The 26,647-nt window shown below is 39.0% G+C and overlaps 1 protein-coding gene across 3 annotated transcripts in view; it reads left to right on the top strand.

Annotated features, from left to right (window-relative positions):
- The window catches only part of GALNT1 (polypeptide N-acetylgalactosaminyltransferase 1), a 128,010-nt gene that overhangs the window by 64,849 nt on the left and 36,514 nt on the right, over positions 1-26,647 (top strand). For all 3 annotated transcript variants that reach the window (XM_058692344.1, XM_058692342.1, XM_058692343.1), the window contains one exon: positions 8,568-8,742. In XM_058692344.1, the coding sequence (XP_058548327.1) occupies positions 8,568-8,742 (175 nt within the window). The remainder of the gene's footprint in view (positions 1-8,567; positions 8,743-26,647) is intronic.

Below are 26,647 nucleotides of genomic sequence, written 5' to 3'. Positions count from 1 at the left end.
GTAGTCTGGAGAGTTCTTTTTGTTAATGCTGTAAATAGCTCCAGTTAGCACTTTTGAGAGGACTTTTGGAAGGATGAGGCTGTATAATAAAGACCACAGTGAGACTGCAGTATCTGGTATGGAAAAGAAAGGAAACACAAATATGAAGGACCTAGGTTTGAAGTCCTGACATTTTGGGCAGTGGACACCTGGAAAATTCAGTTTTGAATACCTGTGTTCAAACCAACAAACAAGTGCTGCTTTTTATTTTTTAACATAATGAAAATGTCTTTGCATTATGAGTCAATAATTCAGCTGTTCTGAGCTCTGAACTCTCTATGATTAGTTATAGAAAATCTGGCTATGCAGTAATTCTACTATTTTTAGGAATTCTATGTGAATGATTACTGTTTTAACATCAGTTTTATTTGAATATGTAATCACAGTTAAATTTTTTGTATTTTTATAATGAGAGCACCTGGTCCCCTAAAATTTATAATCTAAAAATATTTGTTTGTATTGGTTAACTGTGCCTACTTACTGTAATTTTTATAGATGGGTTTGTATAACAAGTTCTGTTCATTTCTTCTTGGGAAATTTACCTAAAATTAGATTCAGTTGCTTGCACTGGCTCTAGTAATACCTAGGCTATAATCCCTCCCTGACTTTTTAATTTTCACTTTCCCCTTAAGTTTTTTTTTTTTTTTTTTTAAATCTTTATTTATTTTTGAGAGACCAAGTGTGAGCAGGGGAGAGGCAGAGAGAGACACACACACACAGAATCTAAAGCAGGCTCCAGGCTCCAGGCTGTCAGCACAGAGCCTGATGTGGGCCTCTAACCCACGAACTGTGAGATCATAACCTGAGCTGAAGTTGGACACTTAACTGACCGAGTCACCCAGGCGCCCCTCCCCTTAAGTTTTAATAAAATATACTTTAATTCAAAGTCAGCTTATTAATTTGTTGACCTTCCTGGTTTACTCTGTGGCTCTGCTGTTTAGTACCTTTGTTGGTTGACTCCTTAACTGTTGTCAGAACTGTAATTCTGTCTAGATTTAACTCAGAGGGCAGGTATTACCATCTACCAGTAAGTTGGATATTCTTTTCCCAAATAAAACAGATTAACTTTCCCCTCACCCTGCTTTAATTTATTGCCATTTATAGCGGAAGCTCATGATGTTCTATTTTAAACACAGAGACGTAAAAGTTAGAAAGAATAGGACCTTTAGTGTGTGAAGATCCACTTGGTGAATATTTTTAAAACTCTGATATGTGCTGGGCAGTATATATATGCTACACAGTTCAATAACAAAAAATAAGGCAAAATTCCTCCCTTTGAGGAACTCACAGTTCAAGAGGAGAGAAAGAATAAGTAAAATACTAATAGAATAAATAGCATTCTAGAGATGTGCACAAGAGCAGAAAGTGCTGGGAACATCTCGGGGTGTCTGAGAAGGTTCAATAGGGAAATAATGCTCATGTTGAGAAGTGTCATGGTGAGCAGGTGTTTTTTACGTTTGATAAATAAGCAAAGGAAAGAAGCATGTGCAAGATATGCAAGTGAGAGAATAGAGTTGATGGATAGAGAATGTGAGGAAGGAGCACAGATGAAGCTTGGGAGGTTAGCAGAAGCCACATTCCCGAAGGCCTTTTATGGCATCCTGAGGATTTTGGATTTCTTCCTGTAAGCAGTGGCATGCCGTTGAAGGATTTTAAACAAGGGAGTATGTAACCTGATGGGATCCAGACTTTCGGAAGAAAGCCTCGGTGGACATGTGGCTGACGTACTAGAAGAGAATAAGGCAGCAGCTAGTCGAAGCTGTCATGAAAGTTTAGAGAAGTTCTTAGAGCCTACACTAAAGTGATACTGAGGTAGAAAGGAAAAATATATATACATAAGAAATACATAAACAGCGGAATTTACATAACTTGAGCCACTGAATGTAGGTAGTAATGAAAGAAGAGTTTAAGATACTTCTCAGGTTTCCCTGTTCGATGAATTAATAGGAGGTGGGCCCCCAGAGGTGGAGCAGCTTTGGTGGAAGGTGAAAGGATGAGCTGGGTTGGGAGTATTTAACTTGGAAAATTCTGGTAGAGACGTTCTGCAGGAGAGAGCAGTCGAGGCGCAGAATGTAGGTGGTAGCATAAGCCTGGTCTGTGCAGAGGACTGCATCAGGAGCATGTATAGATTCAGAAGGGACAGACCCAGTGTTGAAGAGCATCGTGGAGGTCAGTAAAGAGTCATCTCAGGAAGTTAGAGGTGGAAGGGGAAGCCAGAGGGAGAGTGCTCATGAAAACCCTGGAGTGTTGTTTGTCAAGAGATTTTATCTGCGATGATGAGGAAGTGTTTCTATATGTTTCTATATGAGGTTTGTTTTGACCCTGGCAGGTGCCATCTGATTGCCAATAGGTTTGATGTACCCGTGAAGAGTAGAGATGTGTAGCTTATTCTTTAGGAAGCTTCAACACAGAAAAAGGGGTGGTGCATGGGGTGCCTGGCTGGCTCAGTTGATGGAGCATGTGACTTGATCTTGGGGTTGTGAGTTTGAACTCTACATTGGGTGTAGAGATTATTCAAAAATAAAATCTTAACGGAAAAGACAAAAAAGAGAAGGGTAGCACAGTAGTTAAAGGAATGGAGGCAAAGTTTTATGTTTGTGTGTATTTTTTATGTACATTGAGGGGGAGGTTAAAATGTAAGGGAAAACTAATACCTGAAAAAGCAGGTTCTTAGCAGATGAAACTATGTGGTATCAAAACCATAAGAAAAGGATTGTATTTGAAGAAATTGCCGAGGTTAATACAGTTTTGAAAACAACGGTGGCATGAGCATCAAAGATAAGAAGTAGCTTTTATACAAAGTACAAAGGTACTAGGTAAAGGAGAAATGGTCTGGGAGTAACGGTGTGGAGATGTGAGATCTCATCCGAACCTTGTGAGACACAGAGAATGACCAGTTCTCCCAGAAAAGGTTTGTGAGGGTGGTGGGCTCTGGGGGAGGGCAAATTTGAGTGAAATCTGGTAGAAGAGCCTATGTGTTGTGGAGAAAGAGAATGAAGAGGCTTTACATTGGTGGGGGGTAGAGGGGATCAGGCTGTTTCACACAACTGAGGAGGAGGGAAGCATGAGAGAATGGCTGAGCAGTAAGCCAGGAGGTGAGGAAACTGTAGGAAGGGAGACAGGGTGAGAGGCTGAGGGTTCCAGACAGGGCTTCAAAGCTAGCATACTTATTGGTTTATATACTGTAAGAAAGCAGAAACATTCCAGCTATCATTGTAAGCTACATCCCAATCAGAGTTGTTAAAATGTGGAAAAAATATTTTGGAATACATAAAAGAGATAATGCCTAAAAACAGTAGAGATGATAATTGTGTACGGGCGCCTGGGTGGCTCAGTTGGTTAAGTACCCCACTCTTGATTTCGGCTCTGGTCATGATCTCACAGATAGTGGGATCAAGCTCCTCCTCGGACTTTGCGCTGATGCACAGATTCTCCCTCTCTCTCTGCCTCACCCCTGCCTGTGTGTGTGCTCTCTCTCTCTCCCTCTCAAAATAAATAAATAAACATTTTTTAAAAAGATGATAATTGTGTAATAAGAGAAAATCATTTATGAGAAGTGGTTTTAGCCTTTTATTTGTATTTTTCCCCAAAAGGGTATCATAACTTTATACCTCTTTATTCTACTTATTTGAGAAAAATACAAGTTAAAATTTGTAAGATTTATTAAAATACATTCAAAGGTAGGTCGTGTGGCTTGTGTATATTAATCTGGTTTGGTGGCATTCAGGGTGAATATGTAGTTTTCTTGGTAATTAAGTTTTTAAAACATACTTTTTGGTTGGCTCATAAGACCAAGAGTTGTGAGTTTGAGCCCCACATTGGGAGTAGAGATTATTTAAAATAAAACATGAGACTTTATTGTTTTATAAGTGAGGTTTACCTGAAATGTAAAATACATTTGTTCTCACATAATACTGTGGATTTAAAACACCTTAGTCTCTCCCTTGTCAGAGTTGATTTGATTTTTAGAAATGATCTGCATGTAAAATTTTATGCCAAGGAAGATTTTCTTTCAGTTCAGAAAATGATATCCAAATCCCATTTCAGTTGGTTTTAAACAAAAATTTCACTGAACTTTTAATTTACATAAAAGACTGGTAAGTAGAGTGCATGGAAAGTTAATGCTTTTCATTTAATCTGCAAGTGCATTAGTAGGAAAAATACATTCATTATCCACATGCACTTTATCCTGAGCTCTTTGCCAAAGAAAACTAGTTTACTAGTCCATTTAATTATTTAGGATATTATAATCTCTAAATTAGAGTATTGTGGTGGATTCTGTAAGTCATCTAGTAGTCATATAATTTTTGGTAATTTCTATTATAACTTGGAAATTTCATGTGTACCAGTAGGTTGAGTTACTTAATGTGGACACTGTACTAGATATTCAGGTTATTAATAAGTACCAGGTGGTCAGATTAGTAACATGTCACAATAGCAGGATTGTATATGTTGTAGAGTTTTGTCAGCTTCTTTAAGATCTCAAGGCCAGAGTTTTACTTCACAGTGATTGGGCAAGATTTTAACTTTCTGGTCATATAGTCTCTTAAGCTATAAGCAATCAAGCTTATACTTACTAGTCCTCACAGAAGTAATATCTAGAGTCCTCCTTCATGCTCCCACAACCCCCAGGGAAAATGTCAAATATAAACAAAAGTAGAGAAATAGAACTCCCATATACCCACCATCTGGCGTCAGCAGTTCTCATTTCAGAGCTGGTCTGGTGGCATGGATGTGTGGATGCCTCTTTCTCTCTGTCCTCCCTTTCAATATTTTGTTGTTGATGATGAAGAAAAAATTGGGTGTTTCCCCCTCACCCCCCCAGTTTCCCACAGTTAGGATTTGCATCCCTTTAAACACTTTTTGTCATGTCCTTTGGTGTCTTATATTTTCTGTGAATTGATAGGTAGGTCCGAAGGCTTGATCAAATTCAGGATCTCCCTCTTTCCCCCACCACCTCACCCCAACAAAAATATGTTGTAGGTGGTATTCTGTATAACTTAATACTCTTACTTTTTTTTTTTTAACTTTTTTTAAATTTATTTTTGAGAGAGAGAGAGAGAGAGAGAGCATGAGTGGGGGAGGAGCAGAGAGAGAGGGAGACATAGAATCCAAAGCAGGCTCCAGGCTGTGAGCTGTCAGCACAGAGCCTGACACGGGGCTCGAACCCACGACCATGAGATCATGACTTGAGCTGAAGTCAGACACTTAACCAACTGAGCCACCCAGGCACCCCATGCATAACTTAACACTCTTAATTTAAAAGCCAAACAGGGGCGCCTGGGTGGCGCAGTCGGTTAAGCGTCCGACTTCAGCCAGGTCACGATCTCGCGGTCCGTGAGTTCGAGCCCCGCGTCAGGCTCTGGGCTGATGGCTCGGAGCCTGGAGCCTGTTTCCGGTTCTGTGTCTCCCTCTCTCTCTGCCCCTCCCCCGTTCATGCTATGTCTCTCTCTGTCCCAAAAAAAAAAAAAAAAAAAAAAAAAAAAAAAAAAAAAAATTTAAAAGCCAAACAGCATGAAAATGTTTTTTTTCCATTTTAACTTTAAAGCATCGTCTTATACTAAAATAGGGTTCTGATAATAAAAGATATTTATGATCAGAGCCACTAAATGTCTCCCACCTACTCTTTGTGTTAACTGTGCTCTCCATGCACACAGTAAAATTGCCACATCCAGAACTCTGCTGCTTTCTCTTGACCCCTGAATATCCCAATCCCCAAATCTGTTGGTTGCTTTTTTTTTTTTCAGAGACAGACTCAATTAGAATTGACTCTAATAAGAGTTTTATAACTTGTGATTTTTAAATATTTAAAATCATATATGGGGATTATACATCTGTACTTGTATTATAGTTTTTATTACACTTGTGATTGGGAAATCTTGAAATTGTATCAACCCTGATATTTTTTTTAATTTTTTTTTTTTCAACGTTTTTTTTTAATTTATTTTTGGGACAGAGAGAGACAGAGCATGAACGGGGGAGGGGCAGAGAGAGAGGGAGACGCAGAATCGGAAACAGGCTCCAGGCTCCGAGCCATCGGCCCAGAGCCTGACGCGGGGCTCGAACTCACGGACCGCGAGATCGTGACCTGGCTGAAGTCGGACGCTTAACCGACTGCGCCACCCAGGCACCCCTCAACCCTGATATTTAAAGAGCTTAGTTACTTGGCAAACATTAGACAGGCTTTGTTTTTAAAAATTGTTTTACATGAGTTTCCTATAATTTTCCTATAATTGAAGTTATTTGCTAATATATTTTTAAAGTTTATTAATTTTGAGAGAGAGAGAGAGATTGAGCTGGGGGAGGGGCAGAGAGGGAGGGAGGAAGGGGGAGAGAGAGAGAGAGAGAGAGAAAATATGAATGAATGAATGAATGAATCCCAAGCTGGCTCTGCACTGTCAGCATGGAGCCTGATGTGGCACTTGAACTCTTGGACTGTGAGATCATGACCTGAACCAAAACCAAGAGTTTGTCACTTAACCAGCTGAGCCATCCAGGTGCCCCTATTTCCTAATATTTTAATGCCCTCCCCAAATCACAGTTCATTCTGAGAACAAGAGCAAAATTATCTTATACCATTTTTTTTCTTGATGGTTGTCTAAGACGGGTGTTTTTATATTCTAGACAGAGTTGTTGAAGACACAGTAATTTCATATTCTCTGGCTCTGGTGTTGGTAGATTGCTTTGTACCACGATCTGAAACAATCTACAGGTCAGCTTTACCAACTAGTCCTATTCTTGGGCAGATGAAGCCTGGCTGAAGAGAGATGGCTTGTCTACTGCCTTGATGTCTCTATTTTTGTGCAGACTTTTTGGAGGTGCCTAAAACGTAAACAATGGGAGAATAAAATTTTCGGTTTTAAAAATAAGTAATGTACGAAACAGGTATTCAAGAAAATTTTTGTAATGTTTATTTTTGAGAGAGAGGGAGAGCGCACTGCACGCATGAGTCAGGGAGGGAGCAGTGAGAGAGGGAGACAGAATCTGAAGCAGGCTCCAGGCTCCGAAATGTCAGCACAGAGCCTGATGCAGTGCTCAAATTCACAAATTGTGAGATCATGAACTGAGCTGAGGTTGGACGCTTAACCGACAGAGCCACGCAGGTGCCCTCAAAACAGGTATTTTTATCCCATTCTTGGCCTCACCCCATTCTCTATCAATCCCTTTTATTTTTAAAAAATTTTTGCCCCATCCCTTTTAGATGAGAAGTTTAATACACTTTTTTCCAAGTTTAATATATCTGGGAACTTGTTTTTCTTGGAACATTTTTTAACATGTCAAAAGTATAAAACAAGGAATAATATTTCGAAACTGCTGATCTAGAATATTACCCTTTTTATGTTATCACGAGATAACATGACTTAGAATGATCTTTCATGATACTCCACCTTGCTTGATGCTTATTCTGATGTCTATTATCATTTCTAGGGTTTCATTTTGGCTTATTTTGAATAGCACTTTTGCTCTCATTAATTCAGCATATACTTATAAAACTCCTACAGGACACTGTGCTAAACTCCCCAAAAAGTATGCAAATGAATCAAACTTCAGCTAAAAAGAGATCGTAATCTAGTGGGGAGCCCACAAGACAGGTTAACAATCATTATGGAGGTAGTAATTGATTAGAGATCTAAGAGCCCTAAATGAAATGATGTGGCAGTCAGGAGTAGCAGATGATCGCTGCAGAGAGATTTGGAAAAGCTGCAGGCAAAAGCAGCTGTTGTAGCTGGGACTTGAAAGACAAGTAGGGGTTTGGTATTGTAGAAATTGGAATGGGGAGATGCCATGGGAGGGGACCAGTGTGAGCAAAGGCACCAACACAGGAAAACATGAGGCACTTGAGAAGGAAAGTAGTGAGTTGCTGTTTGACTGAAGGATGATGACACACTGGAGTGGGCCTGGGGGGTGGCATGGTGGAGGGCTGAATAAGTGTTAGGTTTGGGAAATTTGGTTAAATTTTCTGTTAAAGAGGGGCACCTGGGTGGTTCAGTTGGTTAAGTGTCCAACTTTAGCTCAGGTCCTGATCTTGTGGTTTGTGAGTTTGAGCCCCATGTCAGGCTCTGTGCTGATAGCTCAGAGCCTGGAGGCGGCTTTGGATTCTGTGTCTCCCTCTTTCTCTGCCTACCCCCACCCCCACTCATGCTCTGTCTCTCTCTTTCTCTCTCAAAAATAAACATTAAAAAAAATCTTTTTTAATTCCCTATTAAAGGGTTAGACTTTAGGAGATCATGGGAATACCACAATGAAGGTCATGCTTTAGAGAGGTTAATGTGGTGACAGTATTTGAGATGGGAACGCCAAGGCTGCGTGCGATTCAGGTGAGTGAGTAGTGCAGGGTGTGGAGGTCTTGAGTGAGGACACTTGTGTGGAAGAGGAGGACAGGGCAGCCCCTAGAAGGTGTCACAGACATAGAGGATGGGCTCAGGAATGGCTCTGGGTGCTGAGGGCACAATTTAAACTCATGTTATTAAACAGAAATATTTACATTTGCTGTAAAATTGTTAATTAAGTTTCCTCCTTATTCTTAGTTCTAGAGCCAGTACAAAAGCCTCATGAAGGTCCTGGAGAAATGGGGAAACCAGTTGTCATTCCTAAAGAGGATCAAGAAAAGATGAAAGAGATGTTTAAAATCAATCAGTTCAATTTAATGGCAAGTGAGATGATTGCACTCAACAGATCGTTACCAGATGTTAGGTTAGAAGGGTAAGTACCTAGTGTGGTCCTGTTGGTATTTAATTAAAATGAAAAGTGTGCTCTCAAGTCCCAGTAAGTTGCACTTCAGTGTTGACTATTCTGAAAGTGAATGTTATATCACTGTTATTACTTATCCCATTTAACTTATTAAATGTTGATGAAAATAGTACTGATCATTAGGCTTTAGATTAGAAGTGTATTTTAAACTTACCAAAATGTTCCTATAATCAGCTTTTTAAAAAAGATTCTTTTAAGTTGTAACTTAAAACAGTAATGTATATAGTCATAGGTGTACCTATTAGTGAATTTTTACATATACATATACACCTGTCTCATCATTATCCAAATCAAGATATGTGTGTTAAATGAATATACCATAATTTATTTACACATTGATAGACATTTGGGTTGTTTCCACCCTTTGACTATTATGAACAAAGCAGTTGTGACGTTCTTATGCGTGTCTTTTGGAGGACTTAGACTCTTGTTTCTGTTTGGTATGTCTAGGGGAAAGGAGTAGGTTATACATATATCTAGCATTAGTATGCGCTGCCAAACATTTTTCCAGGACGATTGTGCCAATTTGCATTCCCACCCCCAATATAAGAGGCCCAGTTGCTGCGTGTGAAAGGTACACAAGATATCTGGGCTAGGGGACAACAGGCCCAGTGAAGAGCAAAGGAACTATGCAGAAAACACACGGAACAAGTGGGCAGATACATGTAGCTCCTGAGACCCTACCACCTTGCCCTCTGTGGCTCCCATTGATGCCAACAGCCAGGCCTTCCCTCTCCCTCTCCAGGCAAGAGATTGGAGGATCATTTGTAACACAACAGGACTAAACACAGAGAGGGGGAGGAAAACTGATATTAAGCATCATTCAGAGCTAATAATCACCTTTTTGGTTCCCTATTTTTATAACAAATAGGTAACCAAGAAATACTAGACGATCACAAGAAACCCTCAAACATGGAAAGTATAGTCCCCAAAAAGAGAAGTAAGTAATTTGGGAGAAGCAAAAACTATTCAGGTAGAAGAAAACTTAAAAAAAATAATCCCAAAGAAATAAAATATTACAACCGTAAAACAAGAGTAGGATACTATTCAAAAGATACACTAGGAGAGCCAAAAAGAGTTTTTGGGAGTTTAAAAAGAAAGAAAGAAAAAGGCAGAACTCAATAGCAGCTCAGCAGCAACCCTAGAAACAAAGGAGCAACAATTCTAGAGGAAAACAATTTCCAGCCTAGAATTCTATATCTGTCCAAACTTGCAGTCAAACACACAGGTTAAAAAGGGACATTTTTGGAAATCCAAAAAGGTCTTGTAACACTGAGCTGCCACACATCCTTTCTTGGGAAGTTACTGGAGATTATGCTTCACAAAGTGGGGACTCAAACCAGGGAAAAGATGGACACAGGATATAGAAGACAGGAGATGTGACATAAAATTAATGTGGTGAGAATCCCTTGAGGATGGTGAAGGGAGAGCCCTGGATGAGAGTTGTGTAGGCCAAGAGGCGGCCCACCCGGATGGAAGGAGGCCAGGATACTCATGCCCTGGAGAGACTTCAAGAAGATGGGGGATGGTACGCTGAATGCCTCTAGAAGAGATTTAAATCTGACAATTGATGGGGAGTTTGGGATGCAGTTAATATTGTGCATATAAAAATTAAACCGGGGTGGAGGGTATTGAGAGTATCTATATGTTCATCCAGCAGATTCATTGTAAATCTTAGGTTTTCACAAGCTATTTACTCTCCTGAACAATTTAAGAACAATTTTCTTACTAAAGAAAGCCAGACTCTTCAGGGAAGCCTGCAGTTAAAATTTGAATGATGTCTATGTTAAAAAAGACTCAATTATTTTTGTTTTGGCAAAGTTATTTTTGTAATTGTATTAATTCCCCTATGTACATTATCACTATTAACACATTTTGTTAAGCATTTACGTTTTGAACAGTGTTTAAATGGTGTGATACACATGCTTGTGCACTGAATTTTGGGCTTGTTGAAGACTGCTCAGATTCGAAAGTCTTACTTTGCACAAGCTGCTGATACATAGTCCTTCTTGCCAGACATTTGGGCCCCATGGGAGTGGGCCACTTAAGGAAGCCGGCACAAAGTCACTACTGCAACTGAGTAGCCTTTTTACACCTTCTTGCTCCATCTCTGTGCAAGTGTCCTTTAAAGTTGTTGTTTGTTTAACTTTTATTGTGGGAAGTTTCAAATGTATACAGAAGGAGACAGTAGTATAATGAATCCTCATGTGTTCATCACCTTGCTTCAATAATCCCTAATAGTCTCGTCTCTTAATGCCCTTTTATATGTCCCCCCAACAGTCTCTGTCTCCTGGTATTTACACCTCTATGTATTTTCTTCCTGCACTGCACTAGCATTGGTCTGTATGACCAGTAGAACACAGTACAAGTGATGGAGTGTCGCTTTCAGGATTAGGTTATAAAATGCATTGTGGTTTCCAGTTTGGTTTTTTATTCTCACTTGGATTATTAGCTCTGAGATTACCCAGTTGACTTGACATGAGCACCCCTGTGGTAAAGCCCATTTGGTTTGTGGCCTTTTGTGGATAACCAGCTGAGTGCTCTTAGAAGCAGATTCTCCTATTCCAGGCAAAGGCATATTATTTGTAAATATTTCATTATGTATCTCTGAAAGATAAGGACTTACAGAGGAAGGTAGGAAGGTTATGATACCATTTTTATACCTGAAAAAATAATTAACAGTGACTCCTTAATAACATGAAATACCTAGGTAGTGTTCAGATTTCCCTAGTTATATCATACTTTTATTTTTTTTGTAGTATTTGTATCAGGATCCCAATAAGGTCCACACATTGCAACTGGCGAACAGGTCTCTTAATTAAGTCTTTCTTAGTCTCTGTAAGTTTCCTCTCCATCTTTTTTCTCCTTAGAGTTTTGTTATTGGAAGACCAGGCTGAATGTCTTGTATCTTTCCTCAGCCTGCATTTTCTGGACTGTGTCACTGTGGTATCGTTGGCTCGTCCTCTGTTCCCTCTCTTCGCTGTGGATTGGTAGCTTAAAGGCATTTTGTACCAGTATCCTTCAAGTCAACTAAATTGTGTGCTTGTGGTAGGAAAGGTGTGCACTCTGGTCAGTCATGTGCATCTCCATTGGACAGGTGCGTTCTGTGTCCCATCTGTCTGTTTTTTTCTTTTGGAACTCCCATTAGCCAGGCTCTGGGCTACTCGAATTGATTCTTTTAGTCTCTTATATTTTCATCTGCTCTTTTTTCTCCTTCCAGGGAAAAATCCTAGACTATCTTTGAGCTATTCTCTTGAATTTATTTGTTAAATTTTTTATTACTAAGTCTTTGCCATTGTTATCTGGCATTTTAAAAATGTAGGCACAAAATTCTGCACTTTACCATTTTTATACATGTAAGAATTTGTGAGATATTTAGTATAACAATAGCATTTTAATCTTTCTAGTTCTTAATTTTTTTCACTTTATTTATTTTGAGAGAGAGAGAGAGAATGAGCAAGGGAGGGGCAGAGAGCAAGGGAGACAGAATCCGAAGCAGGCTCTGTGCTCTCAGCACAGAGCCCAGTGTGGGGCTCAAACCCACAAACCGTGAGATTATGACCAGAGCTGAAATCAAGAGTTGGATGCTTAACCGACTGAGCCACCCAGCTGCTTCAGCCTTTCTAGTTTTTAAAGTAAATTTAACTTTGGTTTAAAAAATAATCAGTTCCATGAGGCGGGCTGCTGTTAAAGGTCTTCAGAAAAATTGCCGGGGCCAGGATAATTGAATTGGCTTTGAATCCAGGTCATCTGGCTCTTACTTCTCTTTTCTCTTTTCCTAATTGCTGAAAGCTACTTTTTTTCATTTTCTTAACCATTCCTTCTAATGCTAGGTGAAATTATGGAAACTGATTCAAGTAATGTATTTGGTAGAATTCTGTTGATTTTCTTACATCAGATAAGCTCCTCTAGATAACTTGGGATGAATTTGTGGAGGTTGCTTTGCTTATAATTTTTTAAGATTTTGTATTTTCCAGGTGCTTTATAAATAATTGGCATTTCTGGGGTGCCTGGGTGGCTCAGTCGGTTAAGCGTCTGACTTCGGCTCAGGTCATGATCTCACAGTTTGTGGGTTCGAGCCCCATGTCGGGCTCTGTGCTGACAGCTCAGGGCCTGGAGCCTGCTTCAGATTCTGTGTCTCCCTCTCTCTCCGCCCCTCCCCTGCTCCTGCTCTGTCTCTTTCAAAAATAAATAAACATTTAAAAAAATTTTTTAATAATTGGCATTTTTTTCTTTTCTTTATTTATTTTTGAGAGAGACAGAGTGCAAGAGGGGGAGGGGCAGAGAACGAGGGAGACACAGGATCCAAAGCAGGCTCCAGGCTCTGAGCTGTCAGCACAGAGCCCAACATGGGGCTCAAACTCATAAACTTGAGATCATGACCTGAGCTGAAGTTGGTTGCTTAACCGACTGAGCCATCCAGGTACCCCAAATAATTGGTATTTCTAAGGCTGATAGATATTTTGTTTCATTTAGATAAAATTTTGTTGTGAATATTCTAGCATAAATACTACTTTTTTGTATCTGTCTTCTAATTTGGTTTCTACCTGCTTCGTGAAATGTAAATTTTTCTGTTATAGAAATTTAGCAAATTCCCTGATGTTTTTTATCTTTTGCCTCAGAGAGACCTGATACATTATAGTTTAAAAACATGCTTCAAGGGGCGCCTGGGTGGCGCAGTCGGTTAAGCGTCCGACTTCAGCCAGGTCACGATCTCACGGTCCGTGAGTTCGAGCCCCGCGTCAGGCTCTGGGCTGATGGCTCGGAGCCTGGAGCCTGTTTCCGATTCTGTGTCTCCCTCTCTCTCTGCCCCTCCCCCATTCGTGCTCTGTCTCTCTCTGTCCCAAAAATTTAAAAAAAAAAAAAAAAATATGCTTCAAAATATTTGTCTTGAAACTTTTTATATGTATTTTTTATTTTGTATTTGCCATCTTTTTTTTTTTTTTTTCAACGTTTTTTTTTTTTTTTTTAATTTATTTTTGGGACAGAGAGAGACAGAGCATGAACGGGGGAGGGGCAGAGAGAGAGGGAGACACAGAATCGGAAACAGGCTCCAGGCTCCGAGCCGTCAGCCCAGAGCCTGACGCGGGGCTCGAACTCACGGACCGCGAGATCGTGACCTGGCTGAAGTCGGACGCTTAACCGACTGCGCCACCCAGGCGCCCCATGTATTTGCCATCTTTTACTAGGGATCTCAGAAATTTTATCTTTGTGAAAAACTAACCTTCTGTTTCCTTTAATTATTTCTCAAAAATAAAATCATCTAAACATCCAGAAAGCTATAGGAGGTAACAAACCTTTGTATCAACCACCAGCTTTATTGAAGCTTCAGCTGCCATATTTTCTTTATATTTTGCTTTTAGCAATAAAACTTATGGCTATAGTTGAATCCCTTTGTATCCTCCTCCTCAGTTCCAGGCCACTTCTCTCTAACAGTCGTTCTGATTTTTCCATTTATCCTTACTGTTCATGTTTTAAAAGTACTTTTATATGTCTATATATATAAAATATAGTGTACTTACATATTTTTAACTTAACAAATGGTAGTACAGCATATGGATATGCACATATCCTTCTGCAACTTTTTAAAAATTGTTTTCGTTCAGGCATTGATTTTGAGATTTATTCATGTCAGTACATGTAATTCTGGATGATTTATTTTAACTTCTTTGTAGAAGTCCATTGTATGAATATGCCATAATTTATCAATTATTGTTTTACTTTATGTGTACATATTTTGCAGTTATGTCTCTGTAAACATCCTTTTACATGTATTCCTTTCTGTAGATGTAACAGTTTTCTGTAGAATAGTGCTTTTCAAATTATAATTCGTGACCCTTTACTTACTAATGGATTGTGAAATCAGTCGTGAATACCTGTTAGCATTTTAGTTAGTGAAATAGAAGACATCGGAGTGTGTTTTCGTGTAGTAATATTTTTCATTAATCATTGTTTCAGGATGTGTGCACTAGATTAACATAAAATTATTTGTTACTGTGGGTTATGGTCAGAAGTGTTTGACAGTTGAAGTGAAATTATTGTGCTGAGAGGCATGTGCTCTTTTATTTCAGTCGATTTTTTAAAAATACTGCTCCCACACTGTTTTCACCAGTTTACATTTTCCAGCTATAGAGAATGAGAGACTTCCTTTCTGCACATACTCATGCAGAGGATAATAGTGGCATGGACTGGGCTAGCACAGGTGGAGAAGTTTTAAAATTCTGATTGCATCTTTAAGATAGAACCTATCAGAATGCTGGTGGGTTGGGTATGGAGTAAAAGAGAAAAGGAGGAGTGAGAATTTAGGTCTGAGCAGCCGTCTGAATTGCAGAGATACTTGCCAAAATAGAGGGGGAAAATAGAAATATGGGATTGGTTGAGATAGCAATCAGAGTTGATGAGATGAAAAGGAGGCGAGGTTAAGTGACTGCTGTTTCAGCTTTTGAAGAGTGAGAAGAGGAAGATCTAGCCAAAGGGTACGAAAACATGAGGTATGAGGGGGGAAAGCATACGGAAGTCAAGCAAATGTTTGAAAGGAGTAAGTGGTCGACTGTGCTGCTGAGATGTGAGGAGGAGGAGGTCTGTAAATGGCCCAGTGGATTTCAGGGTGTGGAGACTGTTGGAACTTAGATAACATTGTTTCTGTGGAGTGATAGGAATGAGACCCTCGTTTAAAAGAATGAGGAAGAGGGGCGCCTGGGTGGCTCAGTCGGTTAAGCGGCCGACTGCGGCTCGGGTCACGATCTCGCGGTCCGTGAGTTCGAGCCCCGCGTCAGGCTCTATGCTGACAGCTCAGAGCCTGGAGCCTGTTTCAGATTCTGTGTCTCCCTCTCTCTGACCTTCCCTGTTCATGCTCTGTCTCTCTCTGTCTCAAAAATAAACACTAAAAAAATTAAAAAAAAAAAAAAAAAGAATGAGGAAGAACTTACAGTTTCTGTAATGGCAGCCTCAGTGTTTCAAATCACCTCTTCAGTTGAGGACAATGAGAAAGTTAGGAAAAAATGTATACATTTTTTTATATATAAGTCGTTTGCTTGAAAGCATCTGGATGTTAGATGGCAGAGCTTAGAAGGCAGTGAAGAATTATGGAGCCAAGGGATGCCTCGGTGGCTCAGTTGGTTAAGTGTCTGACTTCATTCAGCTCAGGTCATGATCTCACAGTTCATGAGTTTGAGTCCTGTTTCAGGCTCTGTGCTGATAGCTCAGAGCCTGGAGCCTGCTTCAGATTCTGTGTCTCTCTTTCTCTCTGCCCCTCCCTTCTTGCACTTTGGCTCTCTCTCTCAAAAATAAGCAAACATTATTAAAAAAAAAAAAAAGAAAAAGAGTTACGGAGCCAAAATATGGGAGAAGATAAAAACTCAGAAACAAGCCTGGAACTTTTACCAGGGGGCCCTCTACTGATTCCAGAAAGTGTATACTGAGAAACTAAATAGTGCTTTTGATAGCCTTTTGGTGCTGGGACATAAAACCTATAGTCCAGAGCCTAATGTGTGTGTGTGTGGTAAGGGGAGAGTCAGATAGCCCTTCCTGCATGCTTTAGTTTTAGGTTCCTAGAAATAGTGATGAAATTCAAGTAGATCAGCCCTGGCAGTGACTGAAGCCCAAGTATCTTAACCCAGGAAACTGAATTAAGATGATTAAGATTTACTGGTGCCTCTGGCTCCCCCTAGATTCAAATGTAAATCCTCTCCATAGAAAGCTATTAGGCCAGTGAATTTTTATTTTTATTTTTATTTTGTTAAGTTTATTTATTTATGTTTGACAGAGGAAGAGAGTGTGCAAGTGGGGGAGGGGTGGAGGGAGAGAGAGAGAATCCCTAGCAGGCTCTGTACTGTCAGGGCAGAGCCAGATGTGGGGCTCAAACCCACAAACCATGACATCATGACCTGAGCCAAAGTCAGCCAATTAAGCCACCCAGGTGCCCCAGGCCAGTAAATTTTTAAATGGTATTTCATGTACCGTGCCTGGCTTCACTAGACACCTAAGGAAATAAGGCAACATGAAAAAAAAAAAAACAACAACAACAAAACAACTAACAATAGATAGTGGAAATAGACCCAGGTAAGGGAGTTAACAGGCACAGACTTTAAAATGATTGTACATAATATTAATGTGTTCAAGGAGATTTTTAAAAAAGATTGAGAATTTCAGCAGGGAACTAGAATCTATTAGAAAATAACCAAGTGGAAATTTTAGAATTGGGAAAGTACAATAATAAAAAGTAAAAACATACTGGATGGGTTTAATAGCAGATGAGATCTAGCTAAAGAGAAAATTAGTGACTGAATTATAGATCAGAAGTAAATATCCAGAGTGAAGCATGGAAGATAGAAAACAGAGATAGAATGAGAAGTGTAGAGTTGTCAACAAATTGTAGTCAAAGTAAGAAAGAGAATAGAGCAGTAGCAGTATTCAAAAGTACAATGGCTAAGATTTTCTAAAACTGATGCTAAAACGGTAAGGCACAATATCAATAATTTTGATGAATTTTCAGCAGGATGCTGGCCACATCATAATATTGCAAGCCAGAGCTAGAGAAAAGAATTGTAAAAACAAGCAAAGGGGCAGAGGGGACGGTGAAGATTACCTTCAAGGATACAACAATTGGGGCGCCTGGGTGGCTCAGTCAGTTGGGCGGCCGACTTTGGCTCAGGTCATGATCTCGCAGTCTGTAAGTTTGAGCCCCGCGTCGGGCTCTGTGCTGACCGCTCAGAGCCTGAAGCCTGTTTTGGATTCTGTGTCTCCCTCTCTCTCTGACCCTCCCCCGTTCATGCTCTGTGTCTCTCTGTCTCAAAAATAAATAAATGTTACAAAAAAAAAAAAAAAAAAGATACAACAGTTGAGTCTGACAGCTGACCTCTCTGCTGACTTTTCAAGAGAAAAAATAAAGAAGCCAAAAGATGATAACATGGTGCCTTTTATAGTCTGAGAGATAACTTTAAGCCTAAAATTCTATATCCAGCCAAGATACCAAGTATCTTTCAAAAATAAAAACCTGTAAGATAAACAAAACTGAGATAATTCAATACCTACACTAAAATATAGTAAAGAGTGTTCTCTAAGCAAAAAAAAAAAAAAAAGAAAAAAAAATCCCACTGGAGTGATCAGGTATAGAAATGAAGGAAGAGCAGTGGAAGTGGTAAATTTGTAGACGAATTAATGTCAACATATAATGGTTTTATGGGTGTGTGTGTGTATGTGTGTTGTCAAGTCATGGTTAAAAATGCCAGTTAATATTAGACTTTAATAAATAAATCAAGGTTGTATATTGCAATTTTTAAGGTTACCACCAGAAGAAGGTAAATGTTAGTAGAATGGAGGAAGTAGAAATTTAAAAAATTTAAATTCAGGGGCACCTGGCTGGCTCAGCTGGTAGAGCATGTGACTCTTGATCTCATGGTCATGAGTTCAAGCCCCATGGTGGGCATAGAGCCCACTTAAAAAAAATTCAAAAGAGGGAAAGAAAGGAGAGAAAAGGGCAACTATGTCTATTTATGTAAGATCATGGATTTAAACGCAAATGTATAATTAAATGTAGTGAAGGTTTTAAAGGATTTTAGATTAAGAAAAATGACGACTATATATATTATTGTAAGAGGCAGACATTAAAAAAAAAAAGGATATAGGAACATGTAGGGTAAAGAATAGAACAAAACATGCCTGATCTATATTACTGTCAGGTAAATAGAGGAGACTTCAAGGCAAAAAGCTTAACTGCATTAAGAAGAAAATATTTTATCCTAGTTGACAATGTAAATACTGAGTATCAGAACTTGTGAGGTACAGCTAATTCCATGTCCAGGTAAAAATAAATACATTTAAATGCAGTTAATGTTTTTAAAAAGATAGAGTATAAATGAACTATCATAAGAAATTAGAAAAAGGACAGCAAATTGACTTAAAAAAAATGGAGGAATGGAATCTAAAGTTAATAAGCAAATTTACAATAGAGGAACAACAAATCCAGAAGTTGGTTCTTTGAAAATGCTAATAAAATTGACCAGTCAAGAAAATAAGAAGAGGGACAAATAATCCGTATAAGGTATGAAAAAGGTAACATTACCATAGATGCTGACCTCAAAAGACAATATATTTCAAAGAGCAGAGCTTAATACAGCAGAATGTAAACATAGAGTATGGAGTCAACAAAGCCAAATGTTAGTTATTTCAAAAGATCAAAAATCAAAAAACCCTTTTTTTAAAAATTTAAAATATTTATTTATTTTGAGAGAAAGAGATCATGCGTGAGCAAAGGAAGGACAGAAAGAGGGAATCCCAAGCAAGATTTGTACTGTGAGTGCAGAGCCCAACAGGGGGCTCGATCTCACAAACCACAAGATCATGACCTGAGCCAAAATCGAGTCAGACGCTTAACCAACTGAGCCATCCAGGCACCCCTCAAAAAACCCATTCCTAAATAACAACTATCATGAATGGAAAAGAGGACAATTACCACACATCCTGCAGACATTTAAAAAATTGTAAGTAGATAGTATAATCCCCCAGGTATCCCAAAATCAGCATAATCTTGATATGAAAATCTGACAAGGGCTTGATAAGAAAGGAATATTATAGACCAGTCTCATTGATATAGATAAACATAGATGTAGGATTCTAAATAAAATGTTAATCAGCTAAATCCGGCAATATGTAAAATTAATACATTAAAACAAAGTTGGCTTATGCCAGCATGCAAGGTTGATTTAATATTTGAAAATCATTTAAAATCACCACATTAATAGGAATAAAGGAAAGAAGTCATGTTATTTCAGGAGATCTAGAAAAAGGATTTGATCAAAATGTGTCACTGGTTCTGACATAAATTCTAGCAAACTAGGAATGAAAGGGAACCTCCTTAATCTGATAAAACGTGTCTACCGAAACCAAAATGAAACAAAGCCTCTCAGTAGTGAAAGTGTTCAATTTGAGACCTGGAACATGACATAGGTGTGTATTATTACTTCTGTTCAATGTTAGGAGGTTTTAGCCAAAATAAGGTGGGTAAGCAAAAGAAATAATAGTTATAAGTACTAGAAAAGAAAAATTAAAATCTACTATTTGAAATTGACATGGTAATATATAACGAAAATTCATAAAAATTACAGTCAAAGGATTAGAATCAATAAGTGTTTAGCTATGTTGATTGTTTTAAGGTTGATGCTTATAAAGAAAATCAATTGTATTTCTAGGTCACTTTTCTAACAAAAGGCAATAAATTTTTTAAAAATACCACTTACAGTGCAGTCAGAAAATATCAGATATCAGAAACTCTCTTCAAAGAAAATTCTAAAATGTTATTGAGAGAAATTAAAAACCTAAATAATGGAGAAATGCCTGTGTCTGTGGATGGACAGTTCAATGTTAAAAATATTGACTTTCTCCAAATTGATTTACAGATTCAGTGCATTTCTAGTCATCACGTGTGTGTGTGTGTGTGTGTGTGTGTGTGTGTGTGTGTGTGATTTGACAAATTGGTTCTCAAATGTAACTTGAAGTGCAAAGACCCAGAAGAGCCAGACGTTTTTGTAGAAAAATAAAGTTGGGGGGTTTGCAGTAACAGTTATCAAAATTACTCAGAAAGCTAGTGTGGTATTTTTGGAAGGATAGACAGATTGGTGAAACAAAATGGAGTTTAAAACCAGTCCCATACTACGTGAACACTTGGTTTAGGGCAAAAATGGTACTGCATAGTAGTAGAAGAATGATCTCCTAAAGAAAAAAGTAAGAAGTGCTGGAATTTAAGGACAAAACTGAAACTCACTCTTTCTCACACCATACAGAAAATCATTTTCATGTGTTTTTCAGATACAAATGTGAAGGCAAAGCAATGAAGTAGATCACATAGAATATTATTATGGGCTTGAAAGAGGGGAAGGTTTCTTAAACAAGGCAAAAAAACACCCAAAAATGTAGGAAAAGTTTGATAAATGGGACTGCATTAAAGACTTCCTGTTCATTTAAAAAAAAAAAAAAGTGAAAAGAAAAATACATTGAAAAGACAAGTTACAGAAGATCCAGCAAAATGCTCAGATCCAGAATATATGAGTAACTCCTATGTATCAGTAAAAGAAGACAGACAATCCAGTAGAAAAGTGGATGAGAGACTTGAAGAGATAATCCAAACTACCAATCAATATATCACAAGATGCTCAACTTCGTTAGTAACCAGGAAGACACAAGACTAATGAAATAAATACCATTTCATATTCTCATACACTATGGTGGCAGTATAAATTGTTATACCCACATTGAAAGCCATGTCGGTATCTACTAACATGAATATTAACATACTTAATGACCCAAGCAGGTCCCCACCTGGATATAGCAAATGTGTGCACATATTCATCAAAAGACAACGACAAAATTGTATTTGTTTTTTTAATGTTTTATTTATTTTTGAGACAGTGCAAGCAGGGAAGGGGCAGAGAAAGGGGGACAGAGGATCTGAAGCGGGCTCTGTACTGACAGCAGCAAGCCTGATGTGGGGCTTGAACTCATGAAGTACAAGATCATGACTTGAGCTGAAGTCGGACACTCAACTGACTGAACCACCCGGGCACCCCAAGGACAAAATGGTTAATGGTAGTATTTTTATATTGGCTCCAAACTGAAATTAATCTAAGTGCATATCAGCAGTGGAATGTGGTAGATTCGTACAATGGAGTACTTTACAGCAGGAAATGAACAAAAGCCACAACATGGATGAATCTCACCCTTAGAGTCACACAACAATATATATGGAATTATGCTGTCGCTAGAAGGTCAAAAACAGGCAAGACAAAATGATGATGTTAAGTGTTAGGGCAGTTATTGATCACCTTTGGGGAGGAAAGAAAAGGTAATGGGAACAAGAGGACCTTGTGACGTCCTGGCCATGTTCTCGCTCTGCCCTGTCACGGTTGCATGGGTGGTTGCTGTGTGACAACTCATTCAGCCCTAAATTTATGTTTTGTGTCCTCTGTTACACTTCACGTAAAATCAACTTGAAAAAAAGAGTAGGGGAAACAAAGTGGGGTGGGGAGCAGGGGAGGCGGCAAGCGTAGCAGTGACTTTGAGTTGTCATTGGAATAGGGAGAGAAGTGGAGGTGTTGCCTGGGGAGATGGTGTGATAAGGGAGGCATTTTCTCTGTCTTTTTAAGACGTGATGTATAGTACAGTATGTTTGTGTGTTTTGATGGGAATGACCCCATTGAGGGAAAATTTGAGACGGCAGTATTATAGCAAGAACATCTAACTCAAGGGAGTGAGGAGATTGTACTTGGCTTCAGACAGCAACAGGGATAGTTCAGGCCTTGTGTAGTGGGGAAAAGGCACAATGTGCATGATCACACATGCCTACAGGATGATGTGTTCGTGGGAGTATGGAAATTCTCCCCTGACAACTTCTGGTTTTTCGGTGAAATTGCCACCTGTGAGTAGGAGGAAGTACGGAGGAGATTGGGTATCTGTGGACATGTGAAACAGGTTGAAGGAGGTGACTAGGAAATGGAAGGAAGAATCCTGGGCAATGCAGAGCGCCTGCTTGAGGTTTGTGGTTATAAATTGAAAATGAGGTCATTTAGCATGCTTAATAAGTTTTCTTTAGCCATATTCAGCAGCTCAAGTGAGATGCAAAACCAGCAGAAAGTTGGATTTAGCTATGATTGGGATATTCCAGCAAGTGAGATAAAAGAATAGGGAGATACAAGGTGGTGATAATAATAAAGGGTCTGGGATCTAAGCAGAGTAGAGGAACTGGAAAACATGAACAGAACAGAAAGTAAAAAGAGGGTCTGGGACACCTGGCTGGCTCAGTCAGTTAAGGGTCCTACTCTTGATTTCAGCTTGGGTCATGATCTCACGTTTCATGGGATTGAGCCCTGAGCTGGGCTCTGTGCTGACAATGCAGATCCTGCTTGGGATTCTCTCTACCCCCCTCTCTCTGCCCCTCCCCTGCTCATGCTCGCTTGCGCTCTCTCTCTCTCTCTCTCTCTCTCTCAAAATAAATAAACTTAGAAAAAAAAAAAAAGTGGGAGGGTCTGGAGTGGAGACTCCCCCCACCTCCCTGTGAAGGAAGCTAAAGATCTGGGATTATTGGAGTAACTGAGTTGGAAGAGTTAGGATTGGGGACAGGGTGGGAAATGGTGACCAGAGATTGTAGTGCTTCAAATGGAGGTGATCATTAATGGAGGATCTAGGGGGATAGCATGAAAAAAGTACATGGGTGATATGTCCTGGAGGACAGTTTCACTGGAAGAGAGCAGAGTAAAGATCTGAGAAGCCAGGGTGTTGAAAAATTGACTACATAGATGCTAAGATGACTGAAAACGTGTTGACAAGACTTAGCAATGGAACTGATAGGGAAGGTGATAGATGGCAGTAACAAGGATCAGGTGGCAACTTCTGACAGCACCTTTTTTATTTTTTTTATTTTTTTTTAATGTTTATTTGTTTTTGAGACAGAGAGAGACAGAGCATGAATGGGGGAGGGTCAGAGAGAGGGAGACACAGAATCTGAAGCAGGCTCCAGGTTCTGAGCTGTCAGCACAGAGCCCTACGCGGGGCTCAAACTCACGGACCGTGAGATCATGACCCGAGCCGAAGTCGGACGTCAACCGACTGAGCCACCCAGGCGCCCCTGACAGCACCTTTTTTTAAAGGACTTGAGGCTTCTTAGGGAAGAGAGAAAAGCAGTAGTCTTGAATCAGCAGTAAGGAACAAGGAAGATATCTTCCCCCACCTCCAGACTCAGTGGTATGTGAGATAGGGAAGAGATGCAGCCTCATCTTGAAACACAACTCTGGGGGCACCTGGGTGGCTCAGTCAGTTGGGTGTCCAACTTCAGCTCAGGTCATGATCCTACGGTCCGTGACTTCGAGCCCTGTGTTGGGCTCTGCTGACAGCGCAGAGCCTGGAGCCTGCTTCGGATTCTGTGTCTCCCTCTCTCTCTGCCCCTCCCCCGTTCATGCTCTGTCTCTCTCTGTCTCTCAAAAATGAATAAACGTTAAAAAAAAAAAAAAAAAGACAACTCTGGAAGCAGTGTTCTTGGTGATATTTTAATCAGTGCTAGAAAATGAAGGGAGTATTCAGAAAACTGTGAATTTAGGATTGTGATTATAGCGGATTTTACTGGTGACAGCACCATCAATTCCCCAGAGCACCATGAAAAGGTTTGCAGGTATTACCTTGGAAAAAAAGAACAGCCAGTTATTTTACCTGCAAAATGGGTTTATTTGGTAGTAGCGGAGAATTGCAGTTCAGGACAGGCTACGGCAAAACCATAGGCAAATGCAATGATCAGAGGAGAAGACCTTCTTTTATGGAGGTGGGAGAGGAAATTGGGAGGAGTTGTTTTGAATGAAAGCTAATTAGAGAAAAGCAGGAGTTGGGGGTGATGATGGTTTCTCATTTGCTGAGGTGCAGCTAGGGAATCGATTTCTTGTAGAAGATGCAGTGTATGTCTTTTCCTGTTGAGACCTGTAGTTGGTGATCCTTTCCTATTGACCATTCTTCTGTTGGGGCCTGTAATTGACATTCTTATAATCTAGGCTGGGTGGACTGGCTTCTCAGCCCGGCCTCCTGACTCCGTTTCAGTGAGGTTTCTCTTCATTAATTTTCACACAGGTCAGGAGCTTTAGTTAGCCCAATAGCAACTAAACTTTGGGTAATTCACAGTGACTGGAAGCCCTGTGTTTTCTCTTACTTGTTCACAGCATTATCTTATAGTTTTAAAACATTTTCACTAGGTATATAATATATAGTTATTCTCATATCTGTTATTTTTTGTTACTTTTCTCCTTTTTCTTTAGATAATCTTGCTAGTGGTGTGCAGTTTTTTAATTTCCAAAGAAGAAGTAGGTTTTTCTTTCGTTTATCTGATTTTTAAAAAAATTTTTTTATTAAAAAATTTTTTTTTCACATTTATTCATTTTTGAGGTGAGAAGACAGAGTATGACTGGGGGAGGGGCAGAGAGATCAGAAGCAGGCTCTGGGCTCCGAGCTGTCAGCACAGAGCCTGACTCGGGCTCACACTCACGGATTGCAAGATCAAGACCTGAGCTGAAGTCGGATGCTTAACCGGCTGAGCCACCCAGGTGCCCCTAAATTGTTTTCTGTGTAATTATCTCTTCTTCTGTGTTTCATGTTCAATCTGTTCCCTCGCTTGTTTAATTAATTTTTTTTTAAGTTTATTTATTTTTGAGACAGAGACAGAGCATGAACGGAGGGAGGGTCAGAGAGAGAGGGAAACACAGAATCTGAAACAGGCTCCAGGCTCTGAGCTGTCAGCACAGAGCCGGATGCGGGGCTCGAACTCACAGACCGCAAGATCATGACCTGAACTGAAGTTGGACGCTTAACCGACTGAGCCACCCAGGTGCCCCAGTGCTTCTTTAATTAAATGCTTAAACTATTACTTAAAAATATTGTTGCTTTCTAATAATTATTAAAGACTCTATATCTATGAATCACTTCAGTATAGCCTGTTAGTTTTATTTATAGTATTTTCATTCTTATTTATTCCTAAGTAGTTTGTAGTTTCTGTTTGATTTTTGCTTAACTCGGGATGACCTAGAAATACATTAAAACATTTCTAGGTACATATCTTTTTGCCTTTTGATTTCCTCTTTTTTTTTATTAGTGATTCCTAGATTAATTTTGTCATGGTCAAAGAACATGGTCGGTATATGAACATGATCTATTTCAAATGTGTTAAAGCCTCATTTGTAATCTAGAAAGTGTTCAGTTTTTTTAAATTGTTTCTTCTGTAGTTGAAAATAATATTGTTTGGTTGGTTGCTACTTCTGGATTTTTTCTGTTTTAGAGTGCATGCTCTATTAGGTTCTGATTACATTGTCTTTAAAAAAAACCTCCCACTATGATTATGGATTTGACAATTTCTCTAATTCATTCTTTTATTTTTCAAGGCTGCATCATTGGCTGAATTTATGGCAATGCATAGTATATTGTTGTTTTTAAATCCAGTGTTCACTATATCTTTATTAATTTTTTTACCCTGGTTTTGATATCGCTGTACAACTTTTAGTCTGTGTAACATTTTCCTAATATGACTATTATTTTTTCTTTTTCTTTCAGCTATCTGTGTGATTTTATTTTAGGTGTATCTCTACTAAATGGCTGGATTTATATTTTTAATTCATTATAATAATTTTTTTAAATTTTATTTAAATTCCAGTTAACATACAGCACAATATTGGTTTCAGGCCTAATAAGTTTTTAATAGGTGAGTTTGATGCATCTACATTTATTGTGACTTGATATATTTGGGCTTCTTTTAGGTTGAACCATATGACATTGATATTCAACCATTTTTGACCTATGAAAATGAGTTTCATAAAGTTCAACTAATAAATCTTGTTTACCATCCTTTTCATTTTTTCCTCCTTTCCTGTTTTTAATGGGTACCATTTCAGTTGATAAATTAAGTATTCATGTTTTTCTCTCTTTTGTTTGGAAGCTGTACATTTTATTTTTGTTCCTTTAGTAGTAAGACCCAGGTACATTGTAATTGTCAAGGCTTGGATTTATCTTTATCTACATGCTCAGTTCACATAGCATACTTGTGATCTAAGTGTTCGTATTCTTCGATTCCAGGACATTTCTGGCTGTAATCTCAAATATTGCCATGTCATCATTCCCTCAGCCCGTTCTTCTGGAATTACTCATGTGCATAGACTAGAGCTTCTCAAATTGTACCCTTACTTTTCTCTCCCTTTGTTCTTTTTTGAATTATACCTGAATAAATTTCTCATTAATATCCTGATAGTGGCAAAGTCCAGGTCTCACTCTGCCATTTACTCGCTGTGTGGCTTTGGACTAGTCAGTGACCTTTCCATACCTCAGGATCCTCATCTATACA

The sequence above is a fragment of the Neofelis nebulosa genome, chromosome 11 (assembly GCF_028018385.1).
Source record: "Neofelis nebulosa isolate mNeoNeb1 chromosome 11, mNeoNeb1.pri, whole genome shotgun sequence".
Taxonomy (NCBI): Eukaryota; Metazoa; Chordata; class Mammalia; order Carnivora; family Felidae; genus Neofelis; species Neofelis nebulosa.
The sequence above is the reverse complement of the archived record's forward strand: the minus strand, read 5'-3'. Positions and strand labels throughout refer to the sequence as shown.